This window comes from Cricetulus griseus, chromosome X (genome assembly GCF_003668045.3).
Source record: "Cricetulus griseus strain 17A/GY chromosome X, alternate assembly CriGri-PICRH-1.0, whole genome shotgun sequence".
Classification (NCBI taxonomy): Eukaryota; Metazoa; Chordata; class Mammalia; order Rodentia; family Cricetidae; genus Cricetulus; species Cricetulus griseus.
The window spans coordinates 73052030-73069884 of NC_048604.1; the positions used below are offsets into that span (position 1 = coordinate 73052030).

General features: G+C 37.3%; 1 protein-coding gene across 6 annotated transcripts in view; it reads left to right on the forward strand.

The window, feature by feature from the left end:
* Nucleotides 1-17097, forward strand: part of Eda2r (ectodysplasin A2 receptor) — a 45791-nt gene extending 28694 nt beyond the window's left edge. Inside the window, exons 4-9 of one of the 6 annotated variants that reach the window (XR_004771472.1) lie at nucleotides 7816-7994; nucleotides 8532-8617; nucleotides 11652-11816; nucleotides 14662-15054; nucleotides 15427-15474; nucleotides 16599-17097. Coding sequence is in view for 4 of the 6 variants with exons in the window: in XM_035450179.1 (XP_035306070.1) it covers nucleotides 7816-7994; nucleotides 8532-8617; nucleotides 11652-11816; nucleotides 14662-15044 (813 nt within the window). In the remaining 2 variants the exon portion in view is untranslated. Of the gene's footprint in view, nucleotides 1-7815; nucleotides 7995-8531; nucleotides 8618-11651; nucleotides 11817-14661 lie in introns of all 6 variants that reach the window. The other 5 variants (XR_004771471.1, XM_035450179.1, XM_035450180.1 and 2 more) reach the window with 5 other exon arrangements.
* Nucleotides 17098-17855: the final 758 nt, after the last annotated feature.

Sequence of the window (17855 nt, forward strand, 5' to 3'; positions counted from 1 at the left end):
AAAACTCTCTTTGCCTCCTAACTATGAAAGATGATTCTCAACAAGAGTTTTAAATGATAATTTGCATCTTTTTAATTCTTAGGAAATGATTCATTCATCAGTGAGAGAAATGGCTACTGGGGGCAATTTGATCGTATCTGATTTTATCTACAATGCTCATTTCTGCCTTTTAATTGCTTTGCTTGGATGATTTAAATTTAAGATTGTTATTGATTGGCATTTTAGAGCTTAAGGCTACCATTTTATTGTTCTTTCAATTCCTATCCCTTTCTTTGTCTTTTCTTTTCTTTCCTTTTTTCCTTCCTGCTGGTTACACAAAGGTATCTTTTGGGATCATATATTAAGTCACTCCTAAATTTTAATCACTAACTGATTTACTTGTGCCAATTTATTTTATTTCTTTGTATTATCTACTTAGCTGTTCTAAATACTAAAATACATACATGATTTTTCAGGGTCTGCTGGTTTCAACTGTTTCAAATTATGAATATAGAAACATCACATGTGTGTACTTTAGTATTTAGTCAGGGTTCTATTGTTGTGAAGTGATACCATGACCACAGAAACTCTTATAAAAGAAGCACTTGGTTGAAGCTTTCTTACAGTTTCATATCTTTAGTCCATTATTAGCATAGCAGAAGGCAGGCTGATATGGTGCTGGAAAAAGAGCTTGGGACGTCCACCTCTAGATTTGCAGGCAGCAGGAATAGAGAGAGACACTGGGACTGGTTTGGGATTTTGAAACCACAAGGCCGGTTCCTCACTGACACACTTTCTTCAACAAGGCCACGTCTTCTCCAACAAGACAATACCTTCTATTCTTTTTCAAATAGTTCTTCTCCCTGATGACTTAACATTCAAATGTATCAGTCTATGAGGGCCATTCTTTTTCATACCACCATACCCAATATATAAATATAATTGATATGGATATCAGATATGATATTTTGTTATAATCAAACAGTACTTATAAAAGTAATGAAAATAATGTCTATATTTTAAAAGACATTTTCTAGTTTTTCAAATTAATGTATGATTACATCATTTTTTTCTCTTCCTTTCCTTCCTATAACTATTACTTTGTGTTCCTGGTGTGCTCTTCTCTGGGGAAAACTATTTCTCCTACACTGGGCATTCTTTAGTTGCATGTAGCTCTGTATGTAAGGCTGGGCCTCATGGATTTCTCCATGTATTTTAACACATCTGTGTTGTCCTCATTCAGCTCATGTTTAACCATTATACGACTCTGGGTGCTTTTCTGACATTACTAGGAGATCCAGTCTCACAGTAAACTTCTTCATCCATATTGTTTCATGAACTTTAGCTACAGGAGTGGTTTTGTAGATGTATTCATTAGGGTTAGGCACTACAAACTATGCATTTTGAATGTTTGTGGTTTTCTGTAATGCTCTCATTTTGCAAATATAAGTTTCCTTGAAAAGGGGTAAGGACTACACTTATCTGTAGGTATAAAGACAAATATTTAGAATGTGATTAGTGATATTGGTGGTTTAGTAAAGTGGTAGTTGTAGGTTCTCCTCCAAGATCTCTGGCTTCACTGGCACTGGGTAGTTGAAATGGTTTTTTGCACCAGGTATGATTTTCCTCTTTTTGAACAAGTCTTCATTAAAATTAGAGAGCCCTTGGTTACCACCAAGGTATTTATGCCCCTACTGTACCTATTAGTCTTATTGTGTCATGGTTGCCACTGTTGTGCTTCATCTACATCATAGCTGAGTACGACTGCTAGTTATGTCCTTCTTTTGGAAGCTTGTATGACCCCATGTCCCCTTCTCACCATGGAGGATGCATTGAAGTTAGTTCCAGCACAGAGGTCTCTGAGTCCTGAGCCTGAAATGCATATTGTCTTTAGCAACAGGGAGTTACCTTCCACTTTTGAGGAAGATCGGTGTCAATATCAATAGGCTGTTTGTTTTAGGAGTATCTTGGACAACCCTGGCCAAAATTCAAAAGAGGGCTTCTTATGCCTGGTGTTGGGGCTTTTGTTAGGTTGTCTTTGGCTTTTGGAGGGAGCATTGTCAACTCAGCTAAGAAAATTTCATTTAAAATATGTATGTATGTATATTTACATGTAGTTCTGTATAGCAGGATTTTGGGGGTAAATAGTTAATAGTGTGATTCCTTGGGACTTTTGTAGACATGGTTACTATTACTTTGTCCTCCCACTTCTTCTATATTTATTTCCCTCTCCCTTCCATAATTCGAGGCTCTCTTTCCTGTTTCCTTATCAAATCATTTGTACCCTGCTGTTCCCCTCAGTTCATACCTCAAGCCTGTTTATGAATAGGTTATTTGTGGGTTATTTTCTCTCTTTATTTTTGAATTCTTTAAATGTTTTTGATGTTAATCCTCTGTCAGATATATAGCTGGCAAAGATTTTCTCTCATTCTGTAGGAATGCTCTCCATGTGATCATTTCTTTAGCTGTACAGAAGATTTTTAGTTTTATGAGGGGCCACTTTATAATTCTAAGAGGTCAGTGGTTGACCTCAATTTCTGGGTTATTGGGATCCTATTTAGAAAGTCCATCCCTACACACATTTCATGTAGAGTACTTCAAATGTTTTTCATTAGATATTTGAGATTTCACACTTAAGTCTTCGTTTCATTTGGAGTTAAATTTTGAAAGGTAATAGATACAGGTCTGATATCTTTCTTTTGCATGTGGACATCATGATTCCGACCACCATTTTTGAAGATTCTGCCTTTTCTCCCAGTGTATGCTTCTGGCATCTTTGTACTAGTATATGGATGTCATAATGCATATTCATGTTTGGATCTTCAGGGTTTTTTTTCTTTTCCATTGGTGATTCTGTCTATTTTTGTGCCATTACCGTATTGTTTTCACTTCTTGACTGTGTAATATATCTTGAAATCTGAAATAGGTTTTGCTATCTGGAGTCTTTGGTTGTTCCATGTGAATTTTGGAATAGTTTCTTTTATATTTCTGTAAAAAGTATGCTACGGACTTTGATTGTGGTAGCATTAAACTCTAAATAGCTTTTGAAAGAATATTCACTTTTACAATGTTAATTCTACTAATCAATGGGCATGATTTATGCCTCCATTTTATAGTCTCTGTATCTCTTTATTCAGAGGTTTAAAATTTTCATTGTAATGGTCCTTTACCTCATTAGTTAGATTTATTTCTAGGCATTTTACTGTATTTGATGCTACTTTAAATGAGAGTGTGTCTATGATCCCTTTCTTTGTGCTTTTTGTTATTGGTGGTGGTGGTTGTAGTGGAAAGAAAACTCCTGATCTTTATCCTTTCATATCACTTACATTCTTGACACTTTCTACAAGCTTGCACATGGGGTATTTGGGATCTGAAACATAGTATCATGTCATCTACCAATAGAGATTTTTTTAAATTTCCTTTTTATCCCAATTAGTATCTCTTCAATTTTTCTTGTCTTAGTTTCCTGGATAGTGATTAAAGTATAGTATTGAAAAGGATTGGGAATAAAAGCTCAATTTTTATAAATGTATTTTTATGATTACAATATTCTTTCATCCTTCCTGTAGCTTTCCAAGTTACCATTTTCGATCACTCTCTACTTATTGAAAACTTCCTATAGCTACTATTTTATAGTATGCCTACCAGCAAAACGTTAGTTTTCTCCTGCCTGGAGAAGATCTTTGTCTCCCCTTCTTTCCTGAGTTGGACTTTCACTGCACTCGACATTTATGCACTCTCAATATTTTAAAAATATGGCTTGAGAAAACTTTCCAAAGTTTCAGATGAAAACTCACTGTCATTTGAGTGATATTTTCCAAACTTTGATTTTTGCCTAGAGGTTTCATTATGTAGAGATAGAGAGATAGATATAGAGAAATATGTATAGATGATAGATAGATAGATAGATAGATAGATAGATAGATAGATGGATAGAGATATCCATGTATCTATTTGTTTGAACTTATTCTGTGTTAATTGTCAATTTATCACCATATTTGGTGATTCTTTTCTAAATTTGTGAAAATTTCAGGCTTTGTTTCTTTGAGCATTTTTTGAAACAAATTATTTTGGTATTTCTTTCCTGTGACTCTGAAAGTTTTATTGCTTGATCTGTTATTTTAACCTAATATTCTCTAGTCATTGTCTTATTTTTCGTCTATTTTAGCCTAATTTCCCTGCCATTAGAAATGCTTTCATTCTACTGTTTTATCCTCAGGTTCAGTGATTTTTCTAATTTTCTAGTAATCAGTGCACCCAGTCAATTTTGTTCATTTATTTAGTTATTTTTATAACTTCCATTTGGCTCTTAAAAATAATTTCTTTGAACTGAATATTGTTACTTTCAGCTCTAATGCCAGCATTTAGAAGGCAGGAACAAAATTACTTCAAGCTCCTTGCCAGCTTGAGCACTATGTGAAAAACCAAACTTGCCAATAAAAAAGTCATTTATTTGCTGTGATGTTTAATTTTCTCTCATATTTAAATGTAATTTGTAATTGCTTGTCAGAACTGTTTCATGGGTACTTTAAAATCTTGTTAAACAATTCCAATAATTGATTCATCTAGATGGTAGTGTCTGTTTATTGTCTTGCTTTCATTAATCTGATTTTCTTGATTCTTGTTATCACAGGTGTTTATGGTGTCTTATATTTTTTTCAGGAGACTCAGAGTCCTACTAAAATCTTCCATCTTTTCAAAGAGTTACCTGTCTTAACATACAGATATACAGATTCTGGCTTTCTTTGTGGATGTCAGTTTGAAAGACAAATTTTCTATATCCTTGGTGGAATATATATATATATATATATATATATATATATATATATATATATATATATAGTGTGTGTGTGTGTGTGTGTGTGTGTGTGTACTGCTGGGTCTTGCATTACTCTGATAGACTTCCTGATAATTGGAAAGATGTTTCCTGAGCATTTTCTCCATTTATCTCATTTGAAGGAAAGAAATCTCTGAGTTTTGAGATGATGAGTAATTCTAAGACTGTAGTGGTTGTAGGATACTTCCTTCCAGTGTATACTAAGACATCCAGCCTTATGAAGTATTCTTAGACTCAGAAAGTAAAGTGGCTACTTGGACTGGTTACTTGTGTCAATATCCCTGTTGCTTGTATCCACTAAAACACAGTATCTCTGTTTGTGCATGGAGAAATCTCATGAATTGGCCAACTGTTTTGGTACAAAAAATTTCACTTTTGAAATAGGAATGGTATTGCAACCTTAGAAATTTATATGGAAAATAAACAAATATAAAAGTCTCTGAAGTCAGGGATTTTTCTCTGATGATTTTATTAATCTAGTCATGATACCCATGGCAGAATCATAATGTTTAATAGTTGCCTAATAAGTATTATCTGAATTAACCAGTAACATCAAGGAACATGCTGAAGAATGTGTAAATTTATTATTTGATAATCAGTGAATGTTGGCTGGCTTCCAACTTTGTCTTCTCCAGTCAGTGAGGTAATAGGTCCTCTGATACCAGTACCCTACTTGTTTTAGAATGTATAACAATACATACTGTTACTTGTCCATTGAGAACTTACTATTCACTAGGCATGATGATAACAACACATGCATTCAATACATGCACAGTTGAATTATGGGATAGAATCCTAAATGCATATGTAATCTTAACTTAGTATTGACAGTTTCTTCTCATAAGAGCTATGATGTTTTTGTGTTACCAGCAGAACGTGGTTAAGCCTGTTTCCCTGCAGTTTTCTTAACACAGGATATTGTCAAACTTTTGCAACTTGTTTATTCTAGTAAGTGAAAAGTCATATGTGAGTCAGTGATCTATGAGCATAGCAGAATGTGATTAGGAGTCATTTTATTGTTACCTTTTTTTTCTTAAAACAGTAGTATTTGGTTTTATCGTAGGTCCCTGGGATATCTAGTCTCAGGTTCTTAGTCACCCAAGCAGTGTTGGATATGGCTTGTATCTCATGGAGTGGACCTTAAGTCAAATCAAGTATTGGTTGGCTACTCCCACAAGTTTTGTGCCACTATTGCCCCAGCTTATTTCACAAACAGAACAACACCGTATCTCACAGACAGGACAGCATTTTAGATCTTGGTGTTTATGTTTCTCCTTTGCTAGTGTGCAGAGTACCTTCTGGTACTAAGAACATTAGTCCTTATAGGTGAAGCATCTAGCTAGGCACCTGCTTGAATTCACTAGGTTTGGTGAGTTTTGTAGGTGTTATGTTCAAAACTGGGGCCTTGCAGTCAGTTTGTGCAGAGCAGCCTAAATTCTCGGCAACAGCCTGGGTTGTTTGGAGGCTCCCATGGGACCATGTTGGCCAACAACTCAATTAGATATAAGCTGATTCTTATACTGGATGCTTCCATTTTTTATAAGAACTGTCCAATTGGGACTCTGTCTCCCCCATTATTTGGCAAATTCATTTAGATTGCCTTCATATAAGCATATACTTTAGGAAACTTCTACCATATTCAGTTTCCATACTACCCCTCAGATGATCCTTAATTTTAGTTGTTTCTACCAATATTGCATCACTCATTTCCCTTTTCCCTCCCCCACTCTGCTTGCTCTTCCTGTTTCAGTACCCCCACCCATCCAGAGCTATCTATTCTAGTTCCCTTTTCTAGTGAGATCTATCCATCCCCACTTTTGATTGTAGCTTGATTATAATTGACTTAACAGTCAATATACACATATAATGTGTATTATATTTGTCCTTCTGGGTCTGGGATACCTCAATCGGGATGATTGCTTTTTCTGGTCCACTCCATTTACATACTGATTCATTTTGTAACAGGCAAATAATATTCCTAGTCAAAATGTCCCACCTTTCTTATTCATTCATTTGTTGGAGGACACCTATGTTGTTTCTAATTTCTGGCTATTATTAATAGAAAAGTAGTAAACATTGTTGAGCAAGTGTCTCTGTAGTATGATTAAAGTGTCATTCGGGTATATGCCTAAGAGTGGTATATCTGGATCTTGAAATAGATTGATTCTTGTCTTTCTAAGGAACCACCCAACTTATTTCCATAGTAGGAGAGCTAGAATAATCTTTACAGAACAACTATTCCAATCCCTTCTTTTATGCACGGAGAGAATAGGTTGGGAGTAATAGTCATAGTATCATTGTATTGATATCTGACCTGAAGCAAAAACAAGATAGATGCCTTATTCAGTGGATATTAAAACATTTTTACTACACTAGAATAAGAACTAATTTTTCATCATTACCCAACATGTGCGAATATTGGGTTTACCTGTGAAAGTTTTAATTAAAAAAATAGGCACTATGTTTTATGTCAGATATTTGTTAGTACCCACCTTTTGATACATTGTAAAATTGTGCTTTCTTGTACTCTTTGTACTTAATAATGATCAGTTGATGTGTGTGTCCTGTGCCATATGATAAAATTGAAGTGTGTTATCTCTTGAGGACAAAATGTTCTCCCTTACTTGATGTTTCTATCATAGTAGCACAAAAATTAAACCTCTCATGCATGCACCATTGTGGCTAATACAGGTCAGAACTCTCACTGAATCTCCAATAGGCAGCATGTGAATAAAAAGTAATCTCTTTTCACAAAGCTAAAATTTGAGAGTTAATCTTTTCCGTAGTGTAATCTGTTTATTTTGATTGATGCACTTAGCTTTACTTCATTTTATGTCACTATACTCTTTAGTTCCATTTCATTTTTCCATGTTGGTTAAAACTAATGATCCAATAATGTGGCTGAAATTTGTAGTTTGAAAAATATTGTTTTATACTATATTCACTTGACTCATAGCAGATCCTTTCTCTAAGTTCTTATAAATACTCCTATATTTCAGGATTGTGGTTATGGAGAAGGTGGTGATGCATATTGCACAGACTGCCCTCCCCGAAAGTATAAAAGCACCTGGGGACATCACAGGTGTCAGACTTGCATCACCTGTGCTGTCATTAATCGGGTCCAGAAGGCCAACTGCACAAATACCTCTAATGCTATCTGTGGAGACTGTATGCCCAGGTAAGCCTACTCAATTATATCAGTCTTTCTAGGATTTCTTAAAACTTTTTAGTGTCCCTCATCATCTTACCTCTTAGACCCTAGTAAGAGTATCCTGACTACTCATGTCACACTCTATTTAAGCTCTATGAATGGGGAAGCCATATCTTCCTAGCTAGATCCCTATATATGAAGTACCTGACAATTATTAAACACAGATGAACACTTGAAACATTTTAATTGTGCTGATATTCTGCCTAAAATTTAAAGTAAAAATGTCACTTTAGATAGATTGCATATAAATCATGAATAAATTGGTGTCATAACTGCTTTCCCGTCTCATGTCCTTAACTACCCTTTTGGCTATGGGATGTAATGAATTAGGAAAAAAGTTGTACTGAATCACACATGTCAGAGATTTCACAAATGTAGGTACTGCTTCCCATGGAAGAAACATGAAGGAAACAGTTTTAGACATTCTCGATGGTCTCAGGAAACACTGTTACAAGTCAATTGCTTGTTTCATCAGTCTGCCATAACTTTCTTCTCTGATCACAGGTTCTACCGAAAGACACGCATCGGGGGACTGCAAGACCAAGAATGTATCCCATGTACAAAGCAGACTCCTTCTTCTGAGGTTCAGTGTATGTATCTAGTTTTCTCTGCTGTCTTCCCCAAACTGCTTTGTGTCAACTGAGTCAATAGACTTCTTTATTCTTGTAGAAGGAAAATAGTCTTTAGTACTCCTTCCATTGGAGCCCTGGTGATGACAATCACCTATGATTTATCCCCAACTTTTCAGCATTCAAACTTACTGAAATTCATTTCCCTTGTCTTAAAAATTGAATCTAATGAAAATATTTTTATTCAGACTTAATGACCTGCTTGCTAAGTTTGTTAGAGTAATAAATGCTATAGTGTACTTAAAAATGATAGCATTTCTACATGTATTAATTGCTATTATACCCAATATTACTATTAGAGTCAATATACATGGTATATGGAAGTCATAAGGTTTTAGACCACCTTAGAATCTGAAAAAAAAACTAAAATATAGTCTATGTGCATATCATTTGACATTTGCTTGTTTGTCTGAGTTACCATAATTTTTGTTTATCTTCTAACATATTCTTCACATTAGTGGTTTATCCCTAAAATCATGATATATAAAATAAACATTGCAAAATATACATAAGTATAAAAATATAAAGTCCTAAATTAGCTGATATTTCTAGAAAATAAGTCTTAAAATTTTGTATATTTCCTTCAGATTTTTAAAAGAAGAGACATAATAAACTTCCCTTTTCAATCCTGAGTTCTCTTCATTCCTTCCCTCCACAGAAACAAGCACTTCCCCGAATTTTTTTTTAATCTGTGCAAATTAGGAACAAGCTTTCTTCACATGTCAATCCCTTCTCCCTCTCCCTCCCCTCCCCCCAACATCCCCACCCCCTCCACTCCCCAGGGAGGATAAGGCCCTCCATGGGGGCTCCACAAAGGCCACCACATCATCCTGGGCTGGGTCTAGGCCCTCCCCCATGTGTTCAGTCCGATAGAATCCCTTCATGTTGAATGGGTTTTCAAAGTCCCTTCTTACACCTGGGAAAAATACTGATCCACTATCAGGGGCCCCATAGTGTGCTGAGTCCTCTTCACTGACATCCACATTCAGGGATCTGGATCAGTCTTATGCTGGCCTCCCAGACAGCAGTCTGGGGTCCGTGTGCTTCCCCTTGTTCAGGCCAGCTGTTCCTGTGGGATTCAGCAGCCTGGTCCCGACCCCTTTGATCTTCATTCCTCCCTCTCTGCAACTGGGTTCCAGAGATGAATTCAGTGTACAGCTGTGGGTGTCTGCCTCTGCATCCACCAGCCACTGGATGAGGGCTCTAGGATGGCATATAAAGTAGTCATCAGTCTCATTATAGGGGAAGGGCATTTAGGGTAGCCTCTCCGCCACTGTCTAGATTGTCAGTTGTTGTCATCCTTGTAGATCTCTGGAAATCTCCCTAGTGCCAGATCTCTCCTCGGACCTACAATGGCTCCCTCTGTTATGGTATTTTTCATCCTGCTCTCCTCTATTCTTCCCCCAACTCAACCTTTCTGCTCCTCCATTTCCTCCTCTCCCCTGCTCTTCTCCTCTTCTCCTTCTGCCAGCTTCCTCTCCCCTACCCTCATGATCCCAATTAGCTCAGGAGATCCTGCCCCTTCCCATTCTCTATATACTTTTCTCTTAGAGTCCTTCATGTTTCCTGGTTTCTTTGGTGAAGAGGATTATAGGCTGGTAATCCTTTGCTCTATATCTAAAATTCATATATGAGTGAGTACATACCATGTTTGTCTTTTTGTGACTGGGTTATCTCACTCAGGATGATTTCTTCTAGTTCCATCCATTTGCTTGTGAATTTCAAGATTCCATTGCTTATTTCTGCTGAGTAGTTCTCCATTGTGTACCACATTTTCTCTATCCATTTTTCAGTTGAGGGGCATCTAGGTTGCTTCCAGGTTCTGGCTATTACAAATAATGCTGCTACGAACATGGTTGAACATATGTCCTTGTTGTATGAACGTGGGTTATTTGGGTATATGACCAAGAGAGGAATGGCTGGATCTTGAGGTAGACTGATTCCCATTTTCCTGAGCAACCGCCATGGTGATTTCCAAAGTGGTCTTACAAGTTTGCACTCCCACCAGCAATGGAGGAGTGTTCCTTTTTCTCCACATCCTCTCCAGCATAGATTGTCATTGGTGTTTTTGATTTTAGCCATTCTGGCCAGGGTAAGATGGTATCTCAGAGTTTTTTTTTAGTTGCATTTCTCTGGTGGCTAAGGATTTTGAGCACTTTCTTCAGTGTCTTTCAGCCATTTTGCTTCCCCGAACTTTTAAGCCGCTTTTTAATAGGCTATCCTATGCTAATAAACAAATCCCATGTTTCCTTTCATAAGGCAAAGGCCTTCTTCCATAATGTGCCTATTGTGGCTAGACTAGGTAGTACCAAGTTCCTTGTCACAGAAAGAAGTGATAGAGATGTATCAGCTCTTAACTGAGTCTAGAAGTGACATACATGTTTTCACTAAAAGTGCATTGTCTGCAAGTATGTTCATGTCTTCACTGTAAGCGTGTAAAAAATACAGAGAGTGTGTGGTTAATTCATAGGCATATTCCTCTTATGTATTCTCTATTACTGTTTAAATGTTTGTATCACTTCATGTATATTCATATCCTTAGACAATATGTGCTAGTATGTTTGTCCTTTACAATATTTTCTGTAAAGGTCATCCAGCTATTCTTCACTTTGTTTTTCTCCACTGGGTTACTTATAATAATCAATGAAAGGTCTTTTATGACGTCTTAGGGGTAAATCACGATTTACTGATCTAGTATTTACTGATGAGCATTTTAATTTGCTTCTATATTTTAGGTTATATTGCTAAATATAGCATGAATGAAGCAAAATAGCAGCATCTTTTGGTTAGTCATGCTAATTTATACCATTCCTGGAGCTTATGAGTTGTGCTTTTTTCATGATATTTTTACCTAGTCTCAGATAAGAACATAGCAGCCCTGATAGAGATGACCTAAAGGAGATGTAACCAAGGACCTTTAGGGCCCTTGTCTAACTGTTAACTGCCCACATTGACTGACCACCACCCCCATTGTTCTGTTTTTGTTGTTCCACAGGTACCTTTCAGTTGAGCTTAGTGAAGGTGGATGCACATACTGTTCCTGGTAAGGAGGCCACACTTGTGGCACTGGTGGGCAGTCTGCTGGTGGTGTTTACGTTGGCCTTCCTTGGACTCTTTTTCCTCTACTGCAAGCAGATCTTCAACAGACATTGTCAATGTGGTAAGTGTGTCTGCTTAACATTTCACATGAATGAAAATAAAACATATTTTGGTAAAAGAGGAATTTTTCTGAAATTGTAATTTAATGGGCCTTCTCTGCCACATTGGAAAACCCCAGGAATGATGTTCTGTTATCACATGAAACTGTCTGCAATGGCATCAAAAACATGGGATGTCAAAAGGGCTGGGATGTACCTGGTTTAGTGGACTGATTTATTAAGTTTTAAGTTTTCTCTTAGTGGGAAATCACTTGGTAAAGAAATCAAGAGAACAAACATCTATTTTAAATCATAATGTAACTCAACCTATCTAGATTCTTTGGGTTTACTTAATTTTAATCTTCAAAATGATAGATGGGATTGGACAAGTTATTTAAACTGTTTTCTGTATTATGTATTAGTAGATTCTGAAGCATCAGAATTGAAGAGGATTTAGCTATATCTGAAACACGTCTAATAAAAGTTAATGAGGTCTACAGTAAATACTGTCAATATAGTATTTTCCCAAAATGGGATAACTGAAAGCATAGTGTTTAGTCAACATTCTTATATTTTTCTGTCCTCCAAACTCCAAAATACTGCTGCTCCAGGAGATCTGGCTCACACCATAGGAGATAGCTACATGAAAATCAAGACAGATGATTATGGTCGAACTCTTGATAACACTTTGATTTTTTCTTCAACTTCATCTATGAGCCAATAATGTAAGGCTGAAAGTATAGTTCATTAAGGAGCAAATACAGAAGAGGTGGGATCATCAGGACTAAACAAGGCAATAGAATCCCAGGCAATAATACCACTGTCCAGTGCAGCTTCATTAATGGAACCAAGAACTAAACAGGGACAATGAAAAAAAAACTAACTCAGACTAATAAACAGACCTGGGTTAGTAAAGGGAAGGATAGAGTTTACTAGATGCAGTGTCAAGATTCCTTAACTTAATGGACACTGTGCCTGAGGCAACACTTTATTTTAGTGTTGGAAAATCCCTTTTAAATAGAGCTTGCTTAGTCTGTTTGGCTCTAAAACCTATCAATTATTTATTTGTATGTACTCAATGTTTAGCAAAGATGAATCTAGCATTTCATGAGATAAAGCGTTTCCCTCTTGATTCTCAACGCCTATTCTTCAACTCTACTTCAATCTCCTTAAAGCTTCTTTGGTAGCTCTAAAGTTCAGATAATGGTGGATCACTGTCTGTTTCATTGACCAGCCAGTCTTTGGAAGGTGTTGTGTAAAATAAGAATCCTTGCCCAATGCTGGATCATGTGTAATGAAGTGTTTGGGTCCCCAGTATCAGTAAGGTGGATGTGCTGAAGCATCTAAGAACAGCCCATCTCCCTATTCTTCCTTTGGAGAGAAAAAAATGAGTAACTATTTTACTAGCCTAAGGAGGCTATTGTAGTATCCTCCTGAGAGAATAAAGACAGATAGCTTCCTCATGATTTCCATATGAGAAGGGTGTTTATTAGTACCCACTGACTGACACACATTCTAGGGCTTTGTGGGTAATGCTAACTTAGTGAGAATTAAATCCACTGCAGATGCAGGAAAAAGGAATGGGATTGTGGTATACTAGAAGGACCATCTTCTATCTACTCAGGAATCTGTCACTCTTTTCCTTCTCTTTGTTACCACTTGCAAAACTTTCCAAATTTTCAAATAATTCAGAAATTTGTGATTTTGTATGAAATTTCCTTATGGACTCACAAATAATTTAAACAAACTGCAGAAGCACAACCATAGTGGGGAAACAAATAAACATATACTCAGTTTGTAACTTAATATTGAGTCAGGCTCATGTATGAATGATGGTTTACTTATCTTTATCATTGTTGTAATAAATTGTCAAATATTTAATGGCTTTTCTCAGTTTCCATATCTCAGAAGATTAGCAGGACTTACTGGGTCTTAACAAGGCCTAAATCAAGAAATTGACAGGACTGTATTTCTTTCTGCATACTCTAGAAGAATCTGTTCCCACATGAATTTATAGAAAAAAAGTGCTATTTTCTTGGTGGCTATCAGCTGAAGGTCATTCCCAGCTTCTAGAGCAGTGGTTCTCAACCTCAGAGGCGTGATCCCTCTGGGACTCAAATGACCCTTTCACAGGGGCTGCCTAAGACCTGCAGAAAATACATATATTTACAATATGATTGATAACCAGCAAAATTATAGCTATAAAGTAGAAACATGAAGAAGTGTATTAAAGGACTGAAGCATTAAGAAGGTTCAGATCCACTGGCCTAGAGGCTGCTCACATTTTTTTGGCTCCTGGCTCTCTTCTATTTCTAAAACTAGCAATGATATATTGGTGTTGTTTTATGCCACACCTCTCTAATGTTCTGTGTCATTTCTGCCTTCTGATATTTCTCAGGATGCATCTAGTAACCTAGCAAAATGGAACTAAATTAAAATGTTGATCATTAATCATAGAATAAAAATTATGATTTTAAGGGTATTTGTGAACTCATCTGCATAATTCAAGATAATCTTCTTTTACTACCATAATTCTGATTGTGTGGTTCCTTTGCCATATAATATAGTACACACAGATTATGGAAGAACGGGACATATTACAATATCTTTTCTACAAGGCATCTATCTCTAGCTGAAGAACTTTGTCTTGCTTAATCTAGCATCTGGCCTATTAATGTAATACACCAATGAAAGTGTGTTTCTGAAATGTATCATTTTAGACCAATTCTAGATGCTCTGGTCCTCTAGAAGGGAAGTGGAACTCTGGCTCCTAGACCCCCTTACCCCTCCTTATTTTGTGTTCAGGAATAGGTACCCTGTTGAGAAGAGACTTTGACTTTGGGTGACTCAGTGGCTTTCTGCTTCGAGTTGCAGGAGGTTCACTGCAATATGAAGCTGAGAAAGCAGTAGAAGAGGATTCTCTTTTCCCCATGCCAGCTGGCCAGGAGACCAGTCCTGAATTTCCAGTGAATGAGAGCATCTTTGAGATCAAGCCACTTAACTCTGTCCTGGATGATGACTGCAGCTCCACTCGTGGCTTCCCCACCCAGGAGTCCTTTACCATGGCGTCCTGCGCTTCAGAGAGCCATTCTCAATGGGTCCATACTCCCATTGAATGTACAGAGCTGGACCTGCAAAAGTTTTCCAGCTCTGAACCCTGTACTGGAGCTGAAACCTCGAGGGAGAACACAGCTGGAAGCTCTGGAGACAGGCTGCAGCTCCATTTACCTTTTCAAACTCCCAGACTTTGACTCTACTGAGGTGAGCCAGAAGAGTGTTGTTAAAAGCCCAAAATGTGTGGGCCACTCCCAACAAATTTCCAACCCTAGCTCTATTGTATGACAGGGCTTGGGCAGAGGACTGGCAGGAAATTAGGTCGATGGAAGTTGGAGAGGCAACAGTTGTGGCACTAAGCTTTTGAGCTAATTTTACATCAGACTTGTAAGCCAACAATTGTCTGGAGACTGGGAAGGCTGACATGATGCCAGTTTCTTCATCTGGACCCCACTAGTCATATTCAATTTTCTCCTTTAGTGTGTATAAGCAGCACAGCATTGTACAGGTCTATACCCGGATAAACCTCAGTTCCTGAATAACTTTATGAGCTCATGGAAATCGTTTTACCTCTTTCAGACTGGGTCTTCTACTCATAAGTATCATGAGGATTGAATGAAAACACATGTGAGTGTCCTTTATAATGTCTTCATGAGAGGTGTTTACACCATGCTGGCATTTCCTTCCTTTCCCTGCATTTGGCCACAAATTACAAATTTCTTCTATATTCACTACATTTTTTCTGAACTTCATGTCTTTGTGGTAGGCAAATCAGAAATATGCTAATCTCATTGTAAACAGGCAAGAATTGAGCCACAGAGATGAAAAATGATTTGCTTAAAGTCACAGAGCAATCCAATCTCAGAACTAGGCTAGAGCCCAGAATTAGTAGTCCCATTATAGAGTTCATCTAACTCCATCATTGGATTTTGAAATATAGGTATATGTAGCTCAATATGTCACATATATATGTGATATATATATATATATATATATATATATGTATATATATATATGTGTGTGTGTGTGTGTGTGTGTGTGTGTGTGTGTGTGTGTGTGTGTTTGTGTGTATAAACATCTTGGGAAGAAAACAGAACATATACAAAATTCATTTATGCTTCATATACACCTTAAACATATATCCTCAAGGTACTTTCATGTGCTATTTTTAGTACAAGCTGTCATGTGTGATCAAGCGTGAAATGTTGCACTTAAGGTGTCATGTGAAATAGTTATAAAGTTTTGAGCATTTGGGATTTTGAATCTTAGAATTTCGGACTAAGGATGGCCAATCTATTTCTTCATCAAGAGGTTATGCAGTTCTTGTTCATACATTGCAGTGAACAAGAGCTCACAACTGCCCAATGTGTAGTACAGCTATGACTGAAAAGGTGAACTTAACATAAAAAGCATAATTGTATCTCATCCTCACTTGTGGGTTCTGGTTCTATTGCTTGTGCCACACATCTGATTCCTCTGCAATGTGAGAGAACTGATGACAGCATCTGTCTGGAGAGCATCACTTTTGGTTTTTCTCCAGTACATAGTATTGATAATTTAACCCAGTTTCAGTAAAATTACTTTGGCTAATTTGGAATAGGATAGACTTGTCATGTCTATTAGGCAGGTGATATATTTCTGCTATTGTGTCCTAAATCACTGATCTAACCATGAACTTTTAGAGTAAAGGGAAAGGAGGGTGGTGATGAGACTGCATCACAGCATTCTAACTTACTCTACTCTTTTTCTAGGTCTCTTTCACTCTTGGCAACCTTGCCGGTGGTTATTGCTGGACTTTCCTGCTCTTCTTCTGTTCAACAACAGTAGCATGGGCCTGGAATGTAGGCCCCACAATAACCAATACTCTAAAAGGGTATACAGAACTCCATCCTACCTGAGGGTTAAATCTCCACCATTTCCCCAAGACTGATCTTGAGCATTTTTATTTATTTATTTCAGCCTGGGAACCAGCTTCCACAGCCATGGAACTGCTGGGCATGCTCTTTCTCTTTAATTCATTATAGAGGTGGGGGGTGCTGATAAACAAAGTAGTGATTTCCTGCCTGTATATTTTTCCTGCCTACATTTTTTTCAGTATGAATGAAGAAAGGGCTTTACAGAACTCTACCGACATCTACCTACTACTTTAGAGAGAAAAATGAAATGCTTTCCATGTTAACTTTCTGCTTTGACATGCACACACACACACACACACACACACACACACACACACACACACACACACACACACTCCTCACCCTCGCAGAGTGGAAGGATATATAGAGAGACATCATGGGGAGGCCTGAACACACACACACACACACACACACACACACACACCTCTCTCTCTCTCTCTCTCTCTCTCTCTCTCTCTCTCTCTCTCTCTCTCTCACACACACACTCTCACACACACACACACACTCTCTCTCTCTCACACACACACACACACACATACACGGTGGGAGGATATATAGATATAGAGATATCATGAGGGAGGCCTGAAGCCTTGATTCTACAACTCATGTCTTAGACTTCTACAGTCGTGATAGCCCTGAAGCCAGCATATTTGCTCGAGTCTCCATTCTTAAATATTAAGCTGCCAACACTCTCTAGGGTGATGCAAATTAGTGTCTTTTAGAGTTTAAATTTTTCTTTTCTTAAATTCTTTCCATTTTTTTTACCTTTTTCCCTTCCAGTCAGGTCTTGACTGTGAAGTTTCTGAGGTGCAGGAGTAGAGCACTGAGGAGCAAAGGGGACCAATTGGTGCTTTTTGGCTTAAAGAATAGTCCATTCATTTCTCTTAAGCCTGAACCTCCAGTTTCACATGCTTCTTAACATGAACTGAAAGTTTTTTCTTTATAACCTTTCTGTGGAACATGGCAGATGTGATCCTCAGGACATAGATGTGAGCATCATGTATTGATGTTAAGTATCCCCTTATGTCTAAAAAGAGCCACTAGTTTTAATGCCTATGCCCTCATAATGGTCCAGTCAAATGAGTAAAACAA